This window comes from Cryphonectria parasitica, assembly GCF_011745365.1.
Source record: "Cryphonectria parasitica EP155 unplaced genomic scaffold M406scaffold_5, whole genome shotgun sequence".
Taxonomy (NCBI): domain Eukaryota; kingdom Fungi; phylum Ascomycota; class Sordariomycetes; order Diaporthales; family Cryphonectriaceae; genus Cryphonectria; species Cryphonectria parasitica.
This window is the reverse complement of record NW_024468913.1, coordinates 3172225-3192023: the sequence shown is the minus strand read 5'-3', so window position 1 is coordinate 3192023 and position 19799 is coordinate 3172225. Positions and strand designations below refer to the sequence as shown.

General features: G+C 52.9%; 4 protein-coding genes across 4 annotated transcripts; 3 read left to right on the top strand and 1 right to left on the bottom strand.

Annotated features, from left to right (window-relative positions):
- Positions 1-74: 74 nt before the first annotated feature.
- M406DRAFT_91012 (family 47 glycoside hydrolase) lies at positions 75-2991 on the bottom strand. Its single transcript, XM_040926190.1, has 3 exons — positions 2235-2991; positions 1826-2150; positions 75-1738 (listed from the first exon to the last, which is right to left on the bottom strand). Exons 1-3 carry the CDS (start codon positions 2634-2636, stop codon positions 189-191), a joined length of 2277 nt encoding a protein of 758 aa, XP_040775900.1. The 5' UTR covers positions 2637-2991; the 3' UTR covers positions 75-188.
- Positions 2992-3350: 359 nt separating this feature from the next.
- On the top strand, positions 3351-4707 carry M406DRAFT_322806 (uncharacterized protein). Its single transcript, XM_040919695.1, has 3 exons — positions 3351-3724; positions 3795-4016; positions 4117-4707. Exons 1-3 carry the CDS (start codon positions 3380-3382, stop codon positions 4279-4281), a joined length of 732 nt encoding a protein of 243 aa, XP_040775899.1. The 5' UTR covers positions 3351-3379; the 3' UTR covers positions 4282-4707.
- A 695-nt stretch (positions 4708-5402) lies between these two features.
- M406DRAFT_322804 (actin-related protein 2/3 complex, subunit 1) lies at positions 5403-6804 on the top strand. Its single transcript, XM_040919694.1, has 3 exons — positions 5403-5718; positions 5801-6628; positions 6691-6804. Exons 1-3 carry the CDS (start codon positions 5496-5498, stop codon positions 6729-6731), a joined length of 1092 nt encoding a protein of 363 aa, XP_040775898.1. The 5' UTR covers positions 5403-5495; the 3' UTR covers positions 6732-6804.
- An 8428-nt stretch (positions 6805-15232) lies between these two features.
- M406DRAFT_42757 (uncharacterized protein) lies at positions 15233-19570 on the top strand (the record flags this gene model as incomplete). Its single annotated transcript, XM_040924204.1, has 6 exons — positions 15233-16088; positions 16180-16212; positions 16284-17110; positions 17191-17457; positions 17533-19026; positions 19103-19570. 6 exons carry the CDS (start codon positions 15233-15235, stop codon positions 19568-19570), a joined length of 3945 nt encoding a protein of 1314 aa, XP_040775897.1.
- Positions 19571-19799: the final 229 nt, after the last annotated feature.

The following is a 19799-nucleotide window of genomic DNA, read 5'->3' as shown; positions in this document are numbered from 1 at the left end:
GACATGCTGCTCATTGTGTCTTGTCACACGTTTCAGCCCCAGAAACGCCGCCTAATGATTACTGTACCAGGGGTGAGAAGATGGTATGTATATAGAAAGAAAAAAAAATTGGTAGAGCTCTCTGTCTCCCTCCCTCTCTCCCTCTCTCTTTCTCCTGTCTCGCTTCATCATTGCCTCTTCTAAAATCATCAGCCACTCGCCGAATCCGAAGCGGCCTCTTCCTTCTCCTCGATAATATTGCCGTCCGCATCCCTGGGCTTCCTCTTCCAGCCCGTCGAGAACAGCGGGCCCATGTCGAACCTGGGCAGGGGGTGGGCCTCGGTGTTGATGACGACCTTGTCGAGAGGCAAGAAGTCGTCCGGGGAGAAGAGGAGGTAAAAGTACTTGAGGGTCTCTGCGAGCCAAAAGGACTCCATGTTGTCGCGGCGGACGGGGGGCACTTGGTTCGCGTTGGACAGGGAGGTGAAGCCGCCGCCGTCCTCGACGGCCGTGTGCTTCATGAAGGCCTTGAACATCTCCCAGCCCCACTCGCGGTAGCGGATGTCGCCTGTGATGCGCCACATGTAGAAGAGCGACTCGACGGTCTCGGGCCGCTGGAGGTTGTGCGAGTCGCCGCCCTTGACGATGAAGTCCTTGCGCCACTCGGCCTCGGGGTCCGGGTCGAAGGTGGCCGGGGCCTGGTGCTTGGCGCCCTCGGGCAGCTCCGGGTAGGGGAGCTTGAAGAAGGTGATCTCGGCGGCGAGGCCCGTCGCCATGTACTTGTACATGCCCCAGCAGGTGTGCGTCAGTTCGCGCGCCAGCTGCATGTCCCTCTCCTTCTGGGCCGTCCAGGTCGGGAGCTTCTTGGCCTCGGCCTCGCTGATGCCGCCCGTCGCTGCGAGGGCGATCGTGCCGGGCATGAAGCACACGAGGTGGTCCATCTTGGGGCTGAGCTCGCCGCCGAGGCCGTTGACCTTCTCGCCGATGATGGTGAACTGGGCGTGCTCTGTGTACGAGACGAGGTGCTTGCGCGTGCCGCGGAGGGCTTCCTCCCACATGTCCAGGTAGATGGGCTCCTGGTTGTTGGTCTGCAGGTACTGCTTGATCAGGTACTCGTAGTACGAGTCGCCGCGGCTGCCCAGGCGTATGTTCTGCCCGCGGAACTTGCCGCTGTCGGCACTGATGTAGATGGGCACCAGTCCGTCCTTGGCGCCGTTGTCGTCGAGAACCTGCATCACCTTCTCGACCTTGTCCCAAAAGTTCTTCTCGCCCGTGAGCTTGGCCAAGTACTTGAACTCGAGCTGCAGCGTGGTGGCCTCAGCAGTCGACGAGGCGCCGCCGTCGCTATGCGAAGCGATGCCCTGGTACTTGCCCAGGTTTACGCTCGCGTATGGGATACCAGACTCAGAATCAAAGGCTGCCAACAGGCGATCGGCCAGATCCTTGGCCTTCTCGAGATACAGATCCTCCCCTGGTGCGCCAGGGTCGTCGTCGCTTTGGGGCGCCAGATCCGGGTAGGTGTTCGAGAGGTAGTGGGCCGACAGCAAGCCGCCCAGCATGCGAATCGTCGTCTCGAATGTGTTCACGTCCTGGTCTTGGTCGTAGGAGAGAGAGGTTGCAATCCACTCTCGTGCATGCGCAACTCGACTGGTCAGGTTCATGAGCATCATCGTGTCAAGCGCATCGACGATGATCCAACCCAGGCCCTTCTTGGCCATCTGCTGCCCTGCCTTTGTTACTGGGTGGTAGACATCGTGACCTGTGTTGCAAGGGAAAAGAAAGAAGAATGTCAGCTGCTGTTGTCCTCATCTTTCACGCAGGCGCAAATGGCTTCGAGAAGACATACCCCAACCGTACCGCGCGTACGAATCCCAGCTCAGCGTAAAAGCCTCTACGACCCTCTCTCTCCTCTCCAGCCAGTCTACCTTGTCCCCTGTCGAAGACTCGTCAGATTTGAGCCAGCTGGTGCTCTTGAACGATGGCATCCTCTCATATCCGTCCTTGCCAAACATGCCAAGCCAGTAGGCCACCCCCAACACCAGAAATAGAAACCAAGCCATGTAGCGCTTGCGCCGGTAGAACGGCCGTGATCGTGAACTCGGAGGGTATGCAAATGGCTTGTCCTTGTACATGGGCAGTGCAGCCCGGTTCGGATTGAGAAAGTCTCCAAACTTGTCCAGACCGTCTCCTATTATGCCTCCTGCACCGCCGATACCACCACCTCCTCCTCCTCCTCGGCTTGATCTCGCTGTGACGCCAGACGATGACCACAGACGGTCCTCTATCGCTCGCTGGGGGTTCGTGAAAGAGGGCACATTTTTCGGAACTGTGAACGACATGTCCTCGTCGTCTTTACTGCGCCCCTCCCCCTGGCCGTCGTGGGGTTGATTGTAATTGTAGTCGTCGTCTTTCTTCTCCTTGCCCCTCTCCCGCTGGTCGCGGAGGTTCTGGTTCAGATCCTCGACGGCCTGCTTCCCTCGCTCGAGCGCCTCGGCGGCAGTCTCGGCAACCCTTTCTGTCACCTGGGTGGCGACCTGGGATGCTGTCGCGCGCAGGAGGTTGAGCTGGGTGAGGGCGTTCGCAGCACCAGGGCCACGGTTGGTAGGATCGAGTAGATTTCTTCGGAGATTGAAAGGGTCTCGGAGAGAATTGTTCATGGGGAGCGTCCACTACGTTTGTGGGCGCCCTTTGTCGTTTCGATCGAGATAGATTTTCTTTTTCACTCTGCCCACATGGCAGGGCCAGAAATTCACCTAGAAAACACGTCGAGTGCGTGTGCTATGCCTTTGCCTTTGCGATGGCGAATCTTTGGATAGCTAGAGTGCCGAGAGTTGGCAGCTTTGGTGGGTATTCCGTCGAAATGGCGTGTAGTAACGCAAGAAAGGTGAAGCTTTTGGCAGAAGCTGTGCAGTGGACCCTCGGAGAGATTGCAGGAGGGAGTAGATTGTCGTATATAGGGTGATACAGGTTCTATATGAAGTCTTCGTGATCCAAAAAAAGAGACAATTGAGCAACAAAAGGACAGCAATGCAGGTGTCTTTTCGAGTTGCATCTTTCATGCAGCCTGGTCGGAAAGTTGTCGTATGCACCTCCACATTAGCGCTTTAGGGGAGCTGCAGGTGAATGTTCCCAGGCAGGCCAGGGCCTAAGTGCCAGGCTGTCCCTGGCAGGCGGCAGGGCCCTAGGGCCCCAGGATCCCAGTCGCTCATCAACTGGGGTTGTGGCGAGGGGTTCATCTTGCATATTTAGGTACAGTACTCAAAGATAGCACAATACAGTTACTAGCAGATAAATAAGGCAATTGGTATGGTCTAGCAGCCATCAACTGTCTGTCATCACAACATTGCAGACTTGAGTAAAAGAACATGTTCCCAAGAACTCACTCATGCCACCAGATGGAATGATGAACGACACGTTACAGAGGCGCAGTAATGACTTCAAGAATTTTCCGTTTCTCAACGCTGAGGAGTTTGCAGAAGTCTGTCATCAGCTTGACCGGCGATATTCTCAGGCGACCCTCGGCCCAGTGAGACGGCGATGGAAATTGAGAGTGTGCAGGGCGCTGGATATTTCATTTTTGAGCTCGGCAGAGTACACGACATTTGTCCAGATCATCCGGCCGCTTGACGGCGAGCTTGACGATGGAGACCTTTCAGCATGCCTCGATAACTTCTCCTTCGGCGAGGACATCACAAACACGACAGGGACAGAGGATCAGGAGATGATGGAGACAGAAAATGATCCGGTATGCTCTCATAGCACATGCTGACTAGGTAACTGTTCACGACCCAGTGATACTCACACCTCTTGTCCAGGCAGTCATCCAGAAGACGCAAAAGGCACCAGACTTCGGCTATGTCACATACGAGATTCACCTCCATCCAACATATCAGGCCCCTTGTCTCTGGTTCAGCCTCCACGGGCTACCAGTGGATGAGCCGGCCTTCAGTATCGACACAGTCTTCCGCCGTCTCGTTCCAGACCAGTACAAAGACGGCCTCCGGAAGGTTGGAAATATCGGTGGCATATCAGCGGACGTATGTGCATCCCCTTTGCTGTCAAATGTGTCAATTATGGTCCCTGCTGTCCGCGTTTCTGGATGGTCCAGGTCTAGCCTAACACACACCGAAAATGCAGCATCACCCCGTCACGGGAGTCCCCAGCTTCTTCGTCCACCCATGCCTCCTTGGCGATGCCATGTCGAACTTCGACTGCTCCAAGGAAGATTACCTCATGGCATGGTTGGGTCTGACTGGCGGGTGCGTAGGATTATGGGTGCCAAAAGAAATGGCGATGGGGTGAACCGAATGCGGGGACCGCGTATAGATTCCGTCACGGCCTTTGTTGCCGTAGAGCTTGCAAAGAATGGGTGTTCACGGGTCCCTCACTCGTCGTCGCTGTCTTCCTCCATAGCCACATCACTATCTTCGTCATCCTCCTCTTCCTCCTCACGGGCACGCTTCTGGCCCCTGTTCTCGGGGTCTGCAGACGCAGTCGTCGGTTTCGAGGGGAGGCCTGACGGCGCTGTTGGTTCTGCCGCGGGAGCCGATCCAGGGACAGGTGCATTGAAGATGCTCTGCTGCAGATCGGTCATCCCTGCGGCTTGTGATGTTGCTGTCGAGGGCAACTTAAAGGTACCGTCGAGTTTCGCAACGACATTAGACTTGGATTTCGCGTACGATACTTTCTGTGGCGTGCATGAGCTTGTTATTCCAATAACATGTGTGTAACGACCGACTCCGCGCGATATGTGGACTCACCATCTGTTGACCCAAGAAGTCGAAACCATCCAATGCCCTCATAGCCTGTGTGGCTGTTTGAATGTCGCGATACACTATATGCGCCTGACCCCTCATCTTAGAGGTTCTGAGAGCGACGACGTCCAGCACTGGACCGTAGGTCGAGAAAAGCATGTAGAGAGCCGTGCGCAGATCATCTTTCTTGACGTGCGCTGACGGTATGCCTCGCACGTAGAGCGTCTGATTGGGAGGGATCGTCTGAGGCTTCGGTGGGATGTTGCCTGTGAGAGGTATCTTGGGAGGAGCTGGAGGCATTTTGGTGGGTCGTGGATGAATGAATATGGTGTAAAAAGAAAAGGAAGAAGAAAAATATGATGCTGAAAGATATGGATGATGCAGTGGGCTCTCCAATAAGTACTAGTACTTGGATAATTCTGAAGATGTCAAGTAGTTGTCGCGTCGCGTTCAGTCCAGCCCAGCAGCAAGCATATCTTTTTTCCTGCATACTATGTAGCTGCAGCTCCTTGCCATTACCACATTAGGGGGGTTCATGCTTGTATCGAGGCTGACGTAACTACTGCACCCCACGCTGCTCCCCTGCACTGTTGGAGAGCTCCCCAACCCGCTGAGTACTCCCCCTGACGCAACTGCATACTCTCTCTCTCTCTCTCGACACCAAAACCAACTTCTCTATGCTCCTGACATAATCACCGACGACCTGCTGTGATAGTAGAGAGCTACTCCTATCACGAACGAAACTGAAATACCATCTACAAGATGGCTGCGCCAGAAGTCCACCATCTCTTCCACAATCCCATCGCGGACCACTCCTTCTCGGCCGACCGGTCGACTTTGGCTATTGCGCGGGACACGACCGTCGAGCTGTACGGCAAAGCTGGCAATGCGTTCAAGCTCCAGGACGAGTTGAAGGGACATGACAAGACCATCACTAGCATCGATATCGCGCCAAACTCGGGCCGCATTGTGTCGTGCTCTCAGGGTGCGTGCCATCTGCGCCCAAGTTCTACCGACAGGTTCTTTTTTTTTGATTTTTTTTTTGACATTGACTGACTGGAGGATAGATCGAAATGCGCTGGTCTGGGAGCCCTCACCCCAAGGCTACAAGCCGACTCTCGTCCTTCTCCGGATCAACCGAGCTGCCACCTTTGTCCGCTGGTCTCCCTCCGAGACCAAGTTTGCTGTTGGATCCGGCGATCGTGTGATCGCAGTCTGCTACTTTGAGGAGGAGAACGACTGGTGGGTGTCCAAGCACCTGAAGAAGCCCATCCGCAGTACCATCACGACTGTCGCATGGCACCCGAACTCTGTGCTCCTTGCCGCAGGATCCACCGACGCCCACGCCCGGGTCTTTTCGAGTTTCATCAAGTCGGTGGACGCCAAGCCCGAGCCAAGCGCCTGGGGAGAGAGGCTGCCTTTCAACACCGTCTGCGGCGAGTTCCTGAACAACTCGGCTGGCTGGGTCCACTCGGTCGCATTCTCGCCTAGTGGCGATGCACTGGCGTTCGCCTCGCACGACAGCAGCATCACCGTGGTCTACCCTAGCGCACCAGAGCAGCCTCCCAAGGCCATCATCAGCGTCACGACTCAGCTGCTCCCTTTCATGAGTCTCTTCTGGTCCAACGAGACTGAAATTATCGCTGCCGGGTATGACTGTGAGGCTTTCCGCTTCCAGGGTGGTGAGGCCGGTTGGCAGCTCGCTGGAACTCTGGAAGCAAAGAGCAGGCCTGGTCTGGGCGCAGCACACGAGGAGTCTGCTCTGAACATGTTCAGGCAGATGGATTTGAAGGGCAAGGTCAAGGACGATACGAAACTCACCACTGTCCACCAAAACACCATCACAATGATCCGTCCGTATGAAACTTCTGGTGACTCTGTCACCAAGTTCAGCTGTGAGCCTGCTCCCCCAAATACCCTTTTCAAATGGAGTCTAAACGCTAACTTTCATTCAAAGCAACCGGAGTGGACGGAAGGGTCGTCATTTGGCATACCTAGACTAGATCATAATAGTTCATAATAGTCCACACAACAGATAGCTGAAGGAATTTGGAGTATTTTTGAACCCCCCAGTCTGTAATATGTGCTTGCGTCAGCCTTATCTAGTCTCAGCAATGCCTCCTGAGCAGCACTTCCGCAACACCGGATCTTCAAGGCCATGATTCTATTCTCTCATATCAATGCCTTTCTGTGGTGACGATGTATATATATATGCTACTGCTGTGCCATAGGTAGTGTCGAGGCGTTCTCAGTTCCATCCTCGTGATCTCAACCTATTCTGATCATCGAAATAAAATCCGACCCAACGGAAGAAAAGTCGCCCAAGATGGGGTGTTGGGAGATGTCTCCCAGTACACCCGTTTCTATGCCAACAATTGTGATGTTTTCGGCGGCCCTGAAATGAATCCACCTTCTCAACCAGGCTGTGAGAGTCACACCTCGCGGCCTCATTCCTGGGACCATGTGACCATTCATCCTCAACCTGTCGAGTGTCCACTCACTACTATGCATATAAGGGTTTCAGGTGTGAGCTAGGTGGCCATGCCACATTCCCGAGGAGATGATATTGCCTCGCATGCCACCCCCATTACATATCGCAAGATCCAGCACGGCGCTATACGAAGAGGACGATGGTCGCCTTACGAGAAACACACCCCTCGACCACGAACACGTAGCGAGACGGAACCTATGTAACACGCACGATCCTCGATCAGAGGGGGCAGACTTCCTATTCTCACACCTACCAACATGACCAATAAGAGCTAAAGAACCCTCTTTCAAACTGATCTTGAGCAACGGCGTCTTCTGGTCCGGATCAAGCTTGATTTGTCTTGGAATGCATATCTCCAAATCCAATTTCACAAGGATTTATACAATTACCTTCTCATCTTCTGTGATTTGGTTTCCATCATCGATGGCATATTCCTGCGTCTGATGATCAAATCTCTAGATTATCATGGTATACGAACCACCACGCTTAAACTGGTCCTCAATATCTTCGAAATAAGTCTCGTCATGTAGTTGTTTAGGAGGTTTTGCATCGCCACTCTTGGGCAATAATACACTTCACAAGACAACCAGGATCGAGAATCATGAAAGAAGACCTATTCTAGGTACTGTTTTATGCACACCCACTCAGCAGGTAGCATGCTGAAGATGATAATTATAAGCATCAGTTCAAATCCAGACAGACAGGTTCTTGCAGGGCATGATTGCTTGACCAATACTGAATCTCATTATTTTCATTGATTAGTGAGGTAATGTGCACGGAACAGAGTTGTGCTCATAATGGAATACACATGCCTAAGCTCCGTTGCTGCATTCTCTGAACTTGCAAAAAATAACTTCTAACACTGGCGCATGTGCTGGGAAAGGCTCACTGCGTAGCAAAGTATGTTCTCACTGTGTGCCGAGTTGTGGTAGGAATGATAGCTATGCAAATAGGTTACTACGAAACATCTAGGAACGCCTAGATACTCCTTGTTTACCAACCCCCAAATATTTGTTTTTGAAAGACCATTCCTCACACATCTGGCTAACCAGCCCTGAGAATTCCACATATGTCAACTTGGCATATCTGCAAGGAAGTTGAAGCAACCATGGTGGGATCTATAGAGTTCTTGTGTTCATGCAGACTTCCTACTTCCATTTGAAGTCAAAGAAGCACAAGGTTCAAGTGGGTGACTATAGAGTGATCCAGTCTTGTCGATGATACAGTGCTATCACTGAAGCCGTCCAATGTCAATGTGATTATTTTCATCAGATGGGCAACACAGCTACCTACTTGACTCAGGAAGCCTCGTAATGGGACCACGAGCTTCAAAAAAAGTTTCTCGCAAAATAGCATTATGCACAGCATTGAATCAGCCCACAGCCTCAATTTTCCTTATTTCACTATCAAACTTCAGCGCGGCACCAACCTAGCCTTCTTCTTCCAACAGAGAGTGTTCGAATTGGAGGACCCGGACTTCCAAAACCAGGGCACCGGGGGCTGCCCTGAGGGGCTCAGAGCAGGCGCTGTTCATAATGAACTACTCTAGTCTAGTTTTATAATATTGAAAGATATTTCGTCTCCCAGTGGAACCCGCTGCCGTCATTATCACCTCATAATCTCTTTCTCCTGTCTCTACGCCTCGCCGTGCCGAGGTTCACCACAGGCAACGGCTCCGACGCGGACCGCACCAAGGACTGTCCCGGGCTCCATTTTACCTTCCAACGTTTCCCACAAAAGACGCGAGAAGAGAAATCGCGCTAGAACGGTGCCAGCGCCTTTTCCTTTTTTTCCCTCAACGTTTCTTGGCTCCCGGGGCGCCGTCTGATGCCAAGGACCGGCCGAGTGGTTCTCAAAAAGTTAAATCAGCCGTGACTGACCCGAAGTAAAAAGGCAAGTATGGGTTGGGGCAGGTAGTTGAGACGAACTCACACAGGCCGCACAGAAGAAAGTATAAATAGATGATGGGGAAAGGTCGTAGTGAGGCTGCATGTGAGTTGTCGTGATGTTACATAGTGGTTTTTGAATGTTCTCATCTGTATTGCGTGGCTGCTTCAGTTTGATTCACTTACCACCGCCGGCAGTTCACTTATCCATCAGGTCGAGGCGTGATATCTGAACGCCTTGTGTCTGGTTTGCATGAGTGAGTGGCTTGCTCGGCTCGGTATTGACCTACCCTTTCCCTTCATCTGAGACTCTGGAGAGTGATTACACTGAGATAAACTCTATCCCGTTATGGGTAAAGTGCCAGGCACCACAAGCTCTAATCACAGCCATCTACCGAGTAGAGATGAAAAATAGACTTTCAGAACGGATAGAATTTTCAACTTGCATTGTTGCCTGCCACAACCTGAATTCACTCTGCAAGACAGTGCGTGAGTCACAAGCTAAGAAGAAGGAAAAACATAGCTCTCTGAAAGTATCTTGTCGGGGTTGACCTGTGACCTCATGGAACTATGACAGACAAGAAGCCATATTAGTGAGGCCAAGGGACTAAAACTCAACAGAATGGATCACCTGGTGATGGCAGGCTCTATTTGAGACTGCTTACGCCAAGGCCACATTTCTCGTGATTGGCGGAGTCAAGGAATTAGGAATGGGGCCAACTAGAGCCATGAGATCTCTTTTCTCTCGTATGCGATGTTGCATGAATAAAACCAAACCAGTCTACTCGGCCCGGGGAGAGACGAGGCTGAATCAAAGGTGACCCTGATCGGCGGGTAGGCGCCCCCCCCCCCTCCTTCCTTCCCGAGGCTCGCGCCAAAGATGTGTGTGTGTACTATGTTATGTGTGTGTGTGTGTGCGGCCCTCGGCAGCCGTCCGGTTCGTGCAGGCGAGAAAAATGGGTCCTCAAGTCTTGGTACGTCCCCACAAGCAAACCCTCGAAAGAGGAGTCAAGAAGAGAATACGATGGTTGGACTTGAGCAATCCAAAGTGAAGTGAAAGAGGGGGAGGGATCTCAGCAGAAACAAGAAACCAAAAGAGAAAAGAAGAAAAACCCGCCAGGGAGGCAGCCAACGGCAATGCCGCGTTCGCCGCTGATCTTTTTTTGGCCTCAATTGTTGGCAACGGGGCAGCGAGATGGTGGTTGTCTTTTTCTTGCATGCCAACCATGCCTCTTCTCTCGGCACGACTGTTTCTTTCTTGTCCCCTCATTCCCTTCTGAGGCCTTCATCTAGGGTCGAGGAAGATCGACCTGACTAAGTTTGTCGCGATGTTGCAATGTGAAACACGGAACTAATGAGGATCGACTTGGAGCTTTGGCACAGCAGAACAAGAGGGGAAAAAAGCGAGAGTTTCGCTTGACGGAGGAGGAAAAAAGAAAATAATGATAATAATGATAATATTAAGAGAGAAATAGGAAGAAAGAAGGAAAAAGAGCAGGGGGAAAAAAGGGTCTCCCATGTGGTGCCCCATCACCTACCCACCGTTTCAAAGCCAATGGAAACGCAGCAGCAGCACATGGTCCTGCCAGGCAAGCCTTGGTCGATGGCTTGCAGGAAGAAGGGGGGGGGGAGGGAGAGAAACAAGACAAGGACTACGACGTCGTGTAGCAATGAGATCTTTTGACGTGCGGGATAGCGCTTGCACAGTGATAGGATTTTCCCTGGGGCGAGAGACGACTGCCCCTTTGCGTGCCTAATCAGATGAAGACAGGCAAAAGGTACAAGCAAAGTCCTTGTTGAACTGATATGAGCGATCGTCGTCTAAAGATCCCCCTTCGCTGCCCAAATCAAGGATGCTCATGGGCGTTATCGAGCAGGATGAGGCTGTGAAGCTTGATTTGAGGGAATGCCTTGCCCTTGCTATGTCTAGCGAGAGATTATCCTGACCAATGAGTGCTCCCTGGAGAGGAGGCGGGGAGAAAGAGAAGGGTCAAAAAAGGAAGGAAAAAAAAAAAGAAGGAACAGTCAAGGGCTGTACTATGGTACTGCAGCAAGTCCCAAGCCGCCCGAGCCTTTGCAAAATCTGAATCGTTGGATGTCGTCATCCCGGAAGGGGGAGATAGTAGCTCCGCAGGCTCCAGTGAACGGATATCCGAGACTTGGATCTCTTCTCTGCAAAGGGCATGGCTTGCGATCGTGTAACCAGTCAGTCAGATGGACGGAGCAGCACCATATTTTCTCCTTCTCTTGTTTTCTTGTGCTGAGAAAGACGCGTGCCACGAGGCACGAGCAAGATCAGTGGGTCTCAAAGGGTCCAAAATCCTTTATTCGGATCGCTGCCCTGTTTGGAGGCTCCGCACCGGCGTAGGGGTTTGGAGAGAATTGAGGGAGGGGAAAAAAGGCATGACCAGTTCAGCTGGACTGGCATGCTACTATAATATGTGCAAATGGTGTGGGGAATCCGCTTCAATACCGAATTCGCAAAATTCCATACGCGGTAGGATGGTATGGGCGCTGTTGTGGCCAGGGCCATCTGACATGGGCCAGCACAGGGGGGAGACTGCGGGACAACCCTTCTATGTTTCATCCCCCCAAGGCAGACCCTATAGTGATAACATAGTACCACAGGAACACAGTAGTGGGTGGGTGAGCTTCACTACCTAGACTACCACTGACGTACGTGGCTTGTGTAGACCAGGAGAGGCACGACGAAGCAGCACGCCCACTGGCCATAAATTTCAGAAGGAAATAGGGGTTCGCGCGCTAGGGACGCACTTGACGAGATGATCGATCACCTCGTTTTGCTAAGACGACGACAGGATGAGGCTAGTGAGCCGGCCCTGTCAGTCCATTGGAAAAAAGAAAAGAAAGGTGGTCTGTCCGGCGGGATGGGGGGACAAGCTCAAGCCTGTCTCCTCCCTGTGAGCTACTGCATCCAGCTTTGCCAAGTAAAGTGTAGAGGAAAGACGTTAAGGGGCCCTTAGGGGGTCTTTAGGGGTTCTCTTTGGGGGGGGGGGGGTGTTTGGTTTGAAGAGACTTTGGGTCCCCCTTCCTTCTCTTGCTGGCCGTCGATCTTGAACGCTGTTCCAATTGACCCCCCTTTCCCCCATTGACAGCCTGAAAAAGTTAAGACAGTGTGTGATAGTGGTGGTGGGGGACAGCGGCTGACTGGTAGATGCGATTGATGGGAATTGATGGGCTTACCCCAGATGCTTTTTCTGTCTGCTGGTACGTGATGCTGCATGGTTGGGGGCTCTCAGCCAGTAGGCTGAAGCGATGCGACCTGCTAGACGAGTCGACATCGTCTTCATGCCGCTCCCTAGTTCCCACGAGGTGGGAATTTCGAGGCGGTCTCTCGTACGACGAAGGCGATGATCAGCAAAATACGGGCCAATTGGAGTGGCTGACGTCGTTTAACTCGAGCCGCGCTAGGCCCAGTGATATATGGCTCCGTGCCACCCCCCTTCTCAGAGAGGGGAAGGAGGAACGGGGGGCATGATCCAAAAGTCTTGTATGTGTGTGTACTATGGTATCTTGGAGGCGTTGCGCAAGGCTGGGCTGCATCTCGGGTTGTCTAGCCATCGACGACACGAGGTGCGTGCATCCTGTTGAAATGACGCGCCAGTGATTTCAGAGTGCATTCTGAACACTCAAGTGGTGCTGCACTCCATATGCCTTTTTTGTTGAGCTCTTTCTTTCGGTCTGACCGAGGTCTGCAGGCATTTATCAACAGGTGACATTCGGACGTGTTTCCGGACATGTACAGCCACTTTAGGAGGGGAGGCGGGTTTCATACCCACTTCTGGTCAAACTATTCCCCTCAGAGAGATCAGTTCTCCTCCTCTATAGAGTATCATAGTACTATGGTAGTAATCACTTGTCATCACTCAGGATGTGGGAGGACTGTACCATGGTATGTCTGTCTGAGCTTTCGTAGCTTCGCTAATGCCAATCTCTCCAATCCTTCGCCACTGAGGCTCTCGTTAGGAGAAATGGTGGCCAGTAAAATGGATGCACGAAAGAAAGATAAAAAAGATTGGTGAGGCATCAGAGCCCCGAACGAAAGAGGAATGGGCGCCTGTCAGTACAAGCTGAACCCCAAGTCTTGGAGGTGGCGCGCAGGTGGGTAGCAGCTGCTGCGGCCTGTCCACGGGCCTATCCTCTCGCGGAAGACGGCACCGAAGGCGCTCACCCGCAGGCCTAAGAAGACCTGTCGAACATGCAGCTCGAGTGGGTCGCCCACGGGCCAGTGGTCTCTTCTTCCAGGACCCGAAGCCCAGATGCGCCCGTGTTAGTGGGTGTAATTCTAGACGAAGTTCTAGACCAGCTTTTGTTTTCCTTTTTCTCTTCTTGCTTCCCCCCCCCCCCTCTAAATTTCAAGCTACCTCCTCGCCTATAAGTGGTACCATAACAATAGTAAAGAGGCGTTAGAGGGTATATAGGTGTTGTTTTATGCGACAATACCGAGCAAAGCCTTACGCCGGCGGGGGGCCGCTACAGAGGGGTAATAGGAATGCCTGGGCGGACGAGTCAGGAGGGGGCTGGCTGGAGCATAGATCCAGGTTAGGCACAGCTACCATAGTACATAGTTGTGCAGGCTGGAAGGGGAAGACACCCCAGGGGAAAAAGGAAGGGGGAAAGTCCCATCACAGATTCCCATCCTCGAGTGTCTTTTCCTCCCTTTCTCTCTGGTTTGCTAGCGCTCCTAGATAAGCAACGCAATAAGAACCCTTCACCTGAAGTCTTGATGATAGTACCTAAAACGAGTCACGTAGGTTTATTCAGCATTTGCGGGGTCAAGAAAAGTTGTCGAGGCAGTCGCAGTCCAGCGCTGTGCAAGAATGGATGTCTCCAGGCGTCCTTAACCAACCAGCTGCAAGCCCACCGGGGGAAACGCTCCAGTCACACCGACTCTCACAGAAGGGATAGAAGACATGCCGTACTGTACCGTGGTATTGAAGATCACTTGACGCGGGTTAGAGAGATAAGGTTGGCTGGAGTTCACACAGAGACGGACACTGTACGACTCGCGTTTGCTTCCAGGCAGAACCAGACCGTGCCTTGTCAGTACATTATTGTACTGTATGGGTTGGGTAATGACAGTACACAGAGGCCGAACAACGAACCGTACCAGTGTGCCCATAGCAGCACCATAACAGGGTTCGACGTGCTATAGTACATGGTCGAATGTCCTGTTAGCAGCACCAGTGCACACGGATGTAATTCCGTACGGCTGTGTTGCCGCTGTCCCTTTTCCTGCCCTAGCCGTTGAAAAAGCCCACCGGTCTGGCGTCAGGTGTCTGATTGGAGCCGTTGGATCCAGAGTGACCCCCTCCCCCCTGGTCGCTTTAGGAAGAGGCGACGCCAGCACTACGTCCTCAAAAGGCGACCCGATGAGAACTCGTGGACACTACCACCCAGCACCCTGGTCCCCACCAAGCACACCCCAGTCCTAGACTCCCATCGACCCGTCTCCTCTTCTTAGAAAGTCCCGTCCAGCCGTTGTCGTCTCTGGCACCACTCTTTTTCGACCATCTCGTCGGATGGACTAGAAGCCAGTCCAAACCGTCGGTCCATTGTCCAAGAGAGCAAACGAATCCCTCCTTTCAAGCGACTGACCTGCAGCCATCAGCTGGAATCACTGTATAGTAGTGTTTTTGACCTCCACACCTGACATCTTTGTGAGTATACCTCCTCCTCTGGCAGAAGTCCTTGCTGCATTGTGGTCGTCGTCAACATCGCCTCCTCCTCCTTCGTCCATACCAAGCCCATCCCTTTTTTTCCTCTGTGACTTTTGCGCGGCGTCGACGGCGTGTTCCTGCTCTGCTACTGCTCTCTTTGGAAAGCACGTTAATCACTTCATCGGCACAATCCTCTCTGTTCTGTTCTTTCTCACCACCCTCAGAAACACCATTCGATCTGTTGAGTATTTGTTTTTTGCTGTTTGGGAACCATCGCTCATTAATCAAATTGCGAATCCCTAGAACTTCAAAAGCGACCCATGAAACTGTCCAGCAAGACATAATTCTCTCGCTGTCTTAGTCCGGTAACCCTGAACTATCAATCCGAAATCAAAGCATCCATCGATTCGATCCTGAAATACCTTGTCAACCATCCCTCCGATGGCCGACCAATCGGCCTTGGTGGCTACGGCTGCCATCGTCAGAAGCCTCGCAGCGGATGCAAATGCTACAGGGCTGACAAACCGGATCGGCGGCATCGACAAGCCGGTGCAGCTCCCGGGCCCAGAGACAAAAGAGAAGATCGCCCTGGAGCGAGAACTTGCCGCGCTCGTCCTCAGGATACACAACCTCGAGACGAGAGCACAGGCGCCCGGTACCACCACCTTTCCAGACACCCCGAACGAGACCACTGATTCGGTGTTTGGAGATGAAGCTGTTTCCTCATCCCCAGGCCTTGGTCGCGACACGGCCAAGCCGAGACCTATCAGCATCAGCCGCAATGGCAGCGCTGCCGACCATCCCGTCCTCAAGGCCGGAGTGCCTCTATCCGATGAAGCCCTCGAGGGTCTGCGCGAACACGTCGACGACCAGAGTAAGCTGCTGGACAGCCAGCGACAGGAGCTTCTGGGCGTTAAGGCACAGCTTCTCCAACAGGAGCAGCTGCAGGAAAAGGCACTGGCGATCATGGAACAGGAGCGCGTTGCCACCCTCGAGAGGGAGCTCTGGAAACATCAGAAGGCCAACGAGGCCTTCCAGAAGGCCCTGAGAGAGATTGGTGATATCCTGACGGCCGTTGCCCGCGGAGATCTTTCCAAGAGAGTACGGCTCAACAACGTTGAAATGGACCCCGAGATTACGACATTTAAACGCACCATCAACACCATGATGGATCAGCTTGGTGATTTCTCCTCTGAAGTGTCTCGAGTGGCCAGAGAGGTCGGCACTGAGGGTATCCTTGGTGGTCAGGCTCAGATCGAAGGTGTTGATGGAATTTGGAAGGAGCTGACTGACAACGGTTGGTGATGCCGAAACCCCCCCCCCCTCCCTCTAACTTCTCTTCCTTGGGAGAAGGAGCCGCCTTGTGGCTGACGGCAATAAAATTACAGTCAACATTATGGCACAAAACCTCACAGACCAAGGTACGTCCCCTGATGCAGCTGACGACCCCAGAAGAAGACGACGATGGGGTGCTGACCATTTTACCAAACAGTGCGTGAAATTGCAACTGTCACAACCAGTGTCGCACACGGAGACCTCACAAAGAAGATTGAAAGACCTGCAAGGGGTGAAATTTTCCAGCTTCAACAAACGATCAACACCATGGTGGACCAGCTGCGCACTTTTGCCTCGGAGGTTACCAGGGTAGCCAAGGATGTCGGTACGGAGGGCAAGCTCGGCGGACAAGCCGATGTCAACGGCGTCAAGGGCATGTGGAACGACTTAACCGTCAACGTCAACGCCATGGCCGATAATCTTACTACCCAAGTGCGAGACATCATCAAGGTTACTACTGCCATTGCCAAGGGAGATCTCACTCAGAAGATCGAGGCCCAGTGCAAGGGCGAGATCTTTGAGCTCAAGAACACAATCAACTCTATGGTTGAGCAGCTCCAGCAGTTTGCCCGCGAGGTCACCAAGATCGCCAAAGAAGTCGGAACTGAGGGACGCCTCGGGGGCCAGGCTACGGTCCACGATGTGGAGGGCACGTGGAAAGATCTGACTCAAAACGTCAATGGCATGGCCATGAACCTCACTACACAAGTGAGAGAGATCGCCAATGTCACAACAGCTGTCGCCAGGGGCGATCTCAGCAAGAGAATCGGCGTCGAGGCACAAGGCGAGATTCTGGACCTCAAGAACACTATCAACACCATGGTTGACCGACTCTCCACTTTCGCATTCGAGGTGTCCAAGGTCGCAAGGGAGGTCGGAACCGACGGAACCCTCGGTGGACAGGCGCAAGTTGAGAATCTCGAAGGCAAATGGAAGGACCTGACCGAGAATGTCAACGTTATGGCATTGAACTTGACAACTCAGGTAAGAGACACCCCTCCGCGTGCGAGAATGCCACACCTAAAATTGTTTCTCTAATATAATAATATGCTAACGCCCTGCAGGTCCGTGGTATCTCTAGTGTCACTCAGGCTATTGCGAATGGAGACATGAGCAGGAAGATCGATGTCGAAGCCAGGGGAGAGATACTCATTCTCAAGAGTACTATCAACGACATGGTGGACCGACTGAACAGCTTCTGCGACCAGGTGCAAAGGGTGGCAAGAGACGTGGGAATTGACGGCATACTCGGCGGTCAAGCAGATGTCGAGGGCCTCAAGGGCAGATGGAAAGAGATTACGACGGACGTGAATACGATGGCCAACAACTTGGTAAGTCTTGCATGCATCTTTCTTGAGATCTCATGTAGTGCGCTTCTTGTTCATTGACTGACTGACGTCCGGCAGACCGCTCAAGTGCGTGCATTCGGTGACATCACAAATGCTGCCACGGACGGCAACTTCACCAAGATTGTCGAAGTCGAGGCATCCGGCGAGATGGATCAGCTCAAGCGGAAGATCAACCAGATGGTGTTCAATCTCCGGGATAGTATTCAAAGAAATACTCAAGCCAGGGAGGCGGCTGAGCTTGCGAACAAGACGAAATCCGAGTTCCTTGCCAACATGTCTCACGAAATCCGGACGCCTATGAATGGTATCATCGGAATGACACAGCTTACGCTGGATACGGACCTGACGCAGTACCAACGAGAGATGCTCAATATCGTCAACAGCCTGGCCAACAGCCTGCTCATCATCATTGATGACATTCTCGATTTGTCCAAGATCGAGGCTCGGAGGATGGTGATCGAGGAGATTCCGTATACTCTGCGGGGCACCGTCTTCAATGCGCTCAAGACGCTGGCAGTCAAGGCCACCGAGAAGAACCTTGAGTTGACGTATCAGGTGGACAGTACTGTCCCAGATCACGTCGTTGGTGATTCCTTCAGGTTGAGGCAGATCATTCTCAACCTGGTCGGAAATGCCATCAAGTTCACGGAGAACGGAAAGGTCAGCCTGCAGATCAAGAAATCGGAACTGCGTGTCAAGAGAGACGAGTACGCCATCGAGTTTGTGGTCAGCGACACAGGTATCGGAATACCCGAAGACAAGCTTGACTTGATTTTCGACACGTTCCAGCAAGCCGACGGCTCTATGACCCGTAAATTTGGTGGTACAGGTCTGGGTCTCTCCATCTCGAAGAGGCTGGTCAACCTGATGGGCGGCGACATACGCGTGGAGAGCTCACTCGGCAGTGGCAGCTCGTTCTACTTCACGTGCGTTGTCCGATCTGCCGACGATGACATCTCGCAGATCGCCAAGGCGCTGCACCCGTATAGGGGCCACCAGGTCCTGTTTATCGACAAGGGCAACACTGGCACAGGCTCTTCCATCACCCCGATGCTTCGTGGGCTGAGCCTGATGCCTTTTGTCGTCAGCTCTGAGCGCAACCCGATCCTTACTGAGCAGCGCGAGAAGGGCAAATGCCCTTACGACGTGATCATCGTCGACGACCTCGACACCGCTCGGAGATTACGATCCATCGATGATTTCAAATACCTCCCGATCGTTCTGCTCGCCCCAGTGGTGCACGTCAACCTCAAATCTTGCCTTGACCTGGGCATTACGTCGTACATGACGACGCCATGCAAGCTCATTGACCTCGGGAACGGAATGATTCCTGCCCTCGAGAATAGGGCCGCGCCATCACTCACCGACAACACCAAGTCGTTCGAGATCTTGTTGGCAGAGGACAATGCCGTGAACCAGAAGTTGGCTGTCAAGATTCTGGAGAAATACCACCACGTTGTGACTGTGGTATCTAACGGTCAGGAGGCTGTGGAGATGGTCAAGAACAGGCGGTTCGACGTCATCCTCATGGATGTGCAGATGCCGGTCATGGTGAGCACCTTCATCCTTCCTCGGCCACCCCGCAATGATCAAAATTTTGTACGCAGACAGCTGACATTTATCACAGGGAGGCTTCGAAGCCACTGGCAAGATCCGAGAATATGAACGTAGTCTCGGCACGCAAAGGACACCCATCATCGCTCTTACGGCACATGCCATGATGGGCGATCGCGAACGGTGTATGCAGGCTCAGATGGACGAATATCTGTCCAAGCCCCTCCAACAGAATCACTTGATTCAGACAATTCTCAAGTGCGCGACCTTGGGGAGTGCCCTGTCCACAACGACAAACCGGGACCGAGACATCACCCGGCAGGTCGACGCAAAAGCCGTGGGTCAACGCTTCCCGACCGACCTATCCTCGCCATATTTACGGCCGACAAGACCTGCTTTGCATCTACATGGCTCGGACATTGTGAAGAGCAATGTAGATAGTCCTGCTTTGACAACAGCTGAAAAGGAGGACCCATTGTCAAGGGCACGTACCACAAATAGCCTCTCTGCTCCTCCTACTGGACAAAAGCGGAAGCGTTAGCTAACATTTCTGTTTTGCTGTCAGCAGCTCATCCTCCGAGCCAACAGCCAGTAGAGTAGTACAGTCACACATTCACACACTTACAATATATACTGTATGCTGGTGACATTCTGCACACACTCACACACATACACACACACACGCACGCACACTACTCTACACTACTACACACTGCACACATTGCAACCGGTTTCGGACAGAGCAAGCCAGAGAAACAGAGCAGGCGGAT

Bases quoted from the DNA above. Each gene is read 5' to 3' on its own strand.
- M406DRAFT_91012 (XM_040926190.1), bottom strand. From the start codon at position 2,636: ATGAACAATTCTCTCCGAGACCCTTTCAATCTCCGAAGAAATCTACTC. The intron at 2,151-2,234 runs GTCACAGCGAGA...GGTCTGGACAAG, and splicing joins GTCTGTGGTCATCGTCTGGC to TTTGGAGACTTTCTCAATCC. The intron at 1,739-1,825 runs GTATGTCTTCTC...CTTGCAACACAG, and splicing joins GTACGCGCGGTACGGTTGGG to GTCACGATGTCTACCACCCA.
- M406DRAFT_322806 (XM_040919695.1), top strand. From the start codon at position 3,380: ATGATGAACGACACGTTACAGAGGCGCAGTAATGACTTCAAGAATTTT. The intron at 3,725-3,794 runs GTATGCTCTCAT...CCTCTTGTCCAG, and splicing joins TGGAGACAGAAAATGATCCG to GCAGTCATCCAGAAGACGCA. The intron at 4,017-4,116 runs GTATGTGCATCC...CCGAAAATGCAG, and splicing joins TCGGTGGCATATCAGCGGAC to CATCACCCCGTCACGGGAGT.
- M406DRAFT_322804 (XM_040919694.1), top strand. From the start codon at position 5,496: ATGGCTGCGCCAGAAGTCCACCATCTCTTCCACAATCCCATCGCGGAC. The intron at 5,719-5,800 runs GTGCGTGCCATC...ACTGGAGGATAG, and splicing joins CATTGTGTCGTGCTCTCAGG to ATCGAAATGCGCTGGTCTGG. The intron at 6,629-6,690 runs GTGAGCCTGCTC...TTTCATTCAAAG, and splicing joins CTCTGTCACCAAGTTCAGCT to CAACCGGAGTGGACGGAAGG.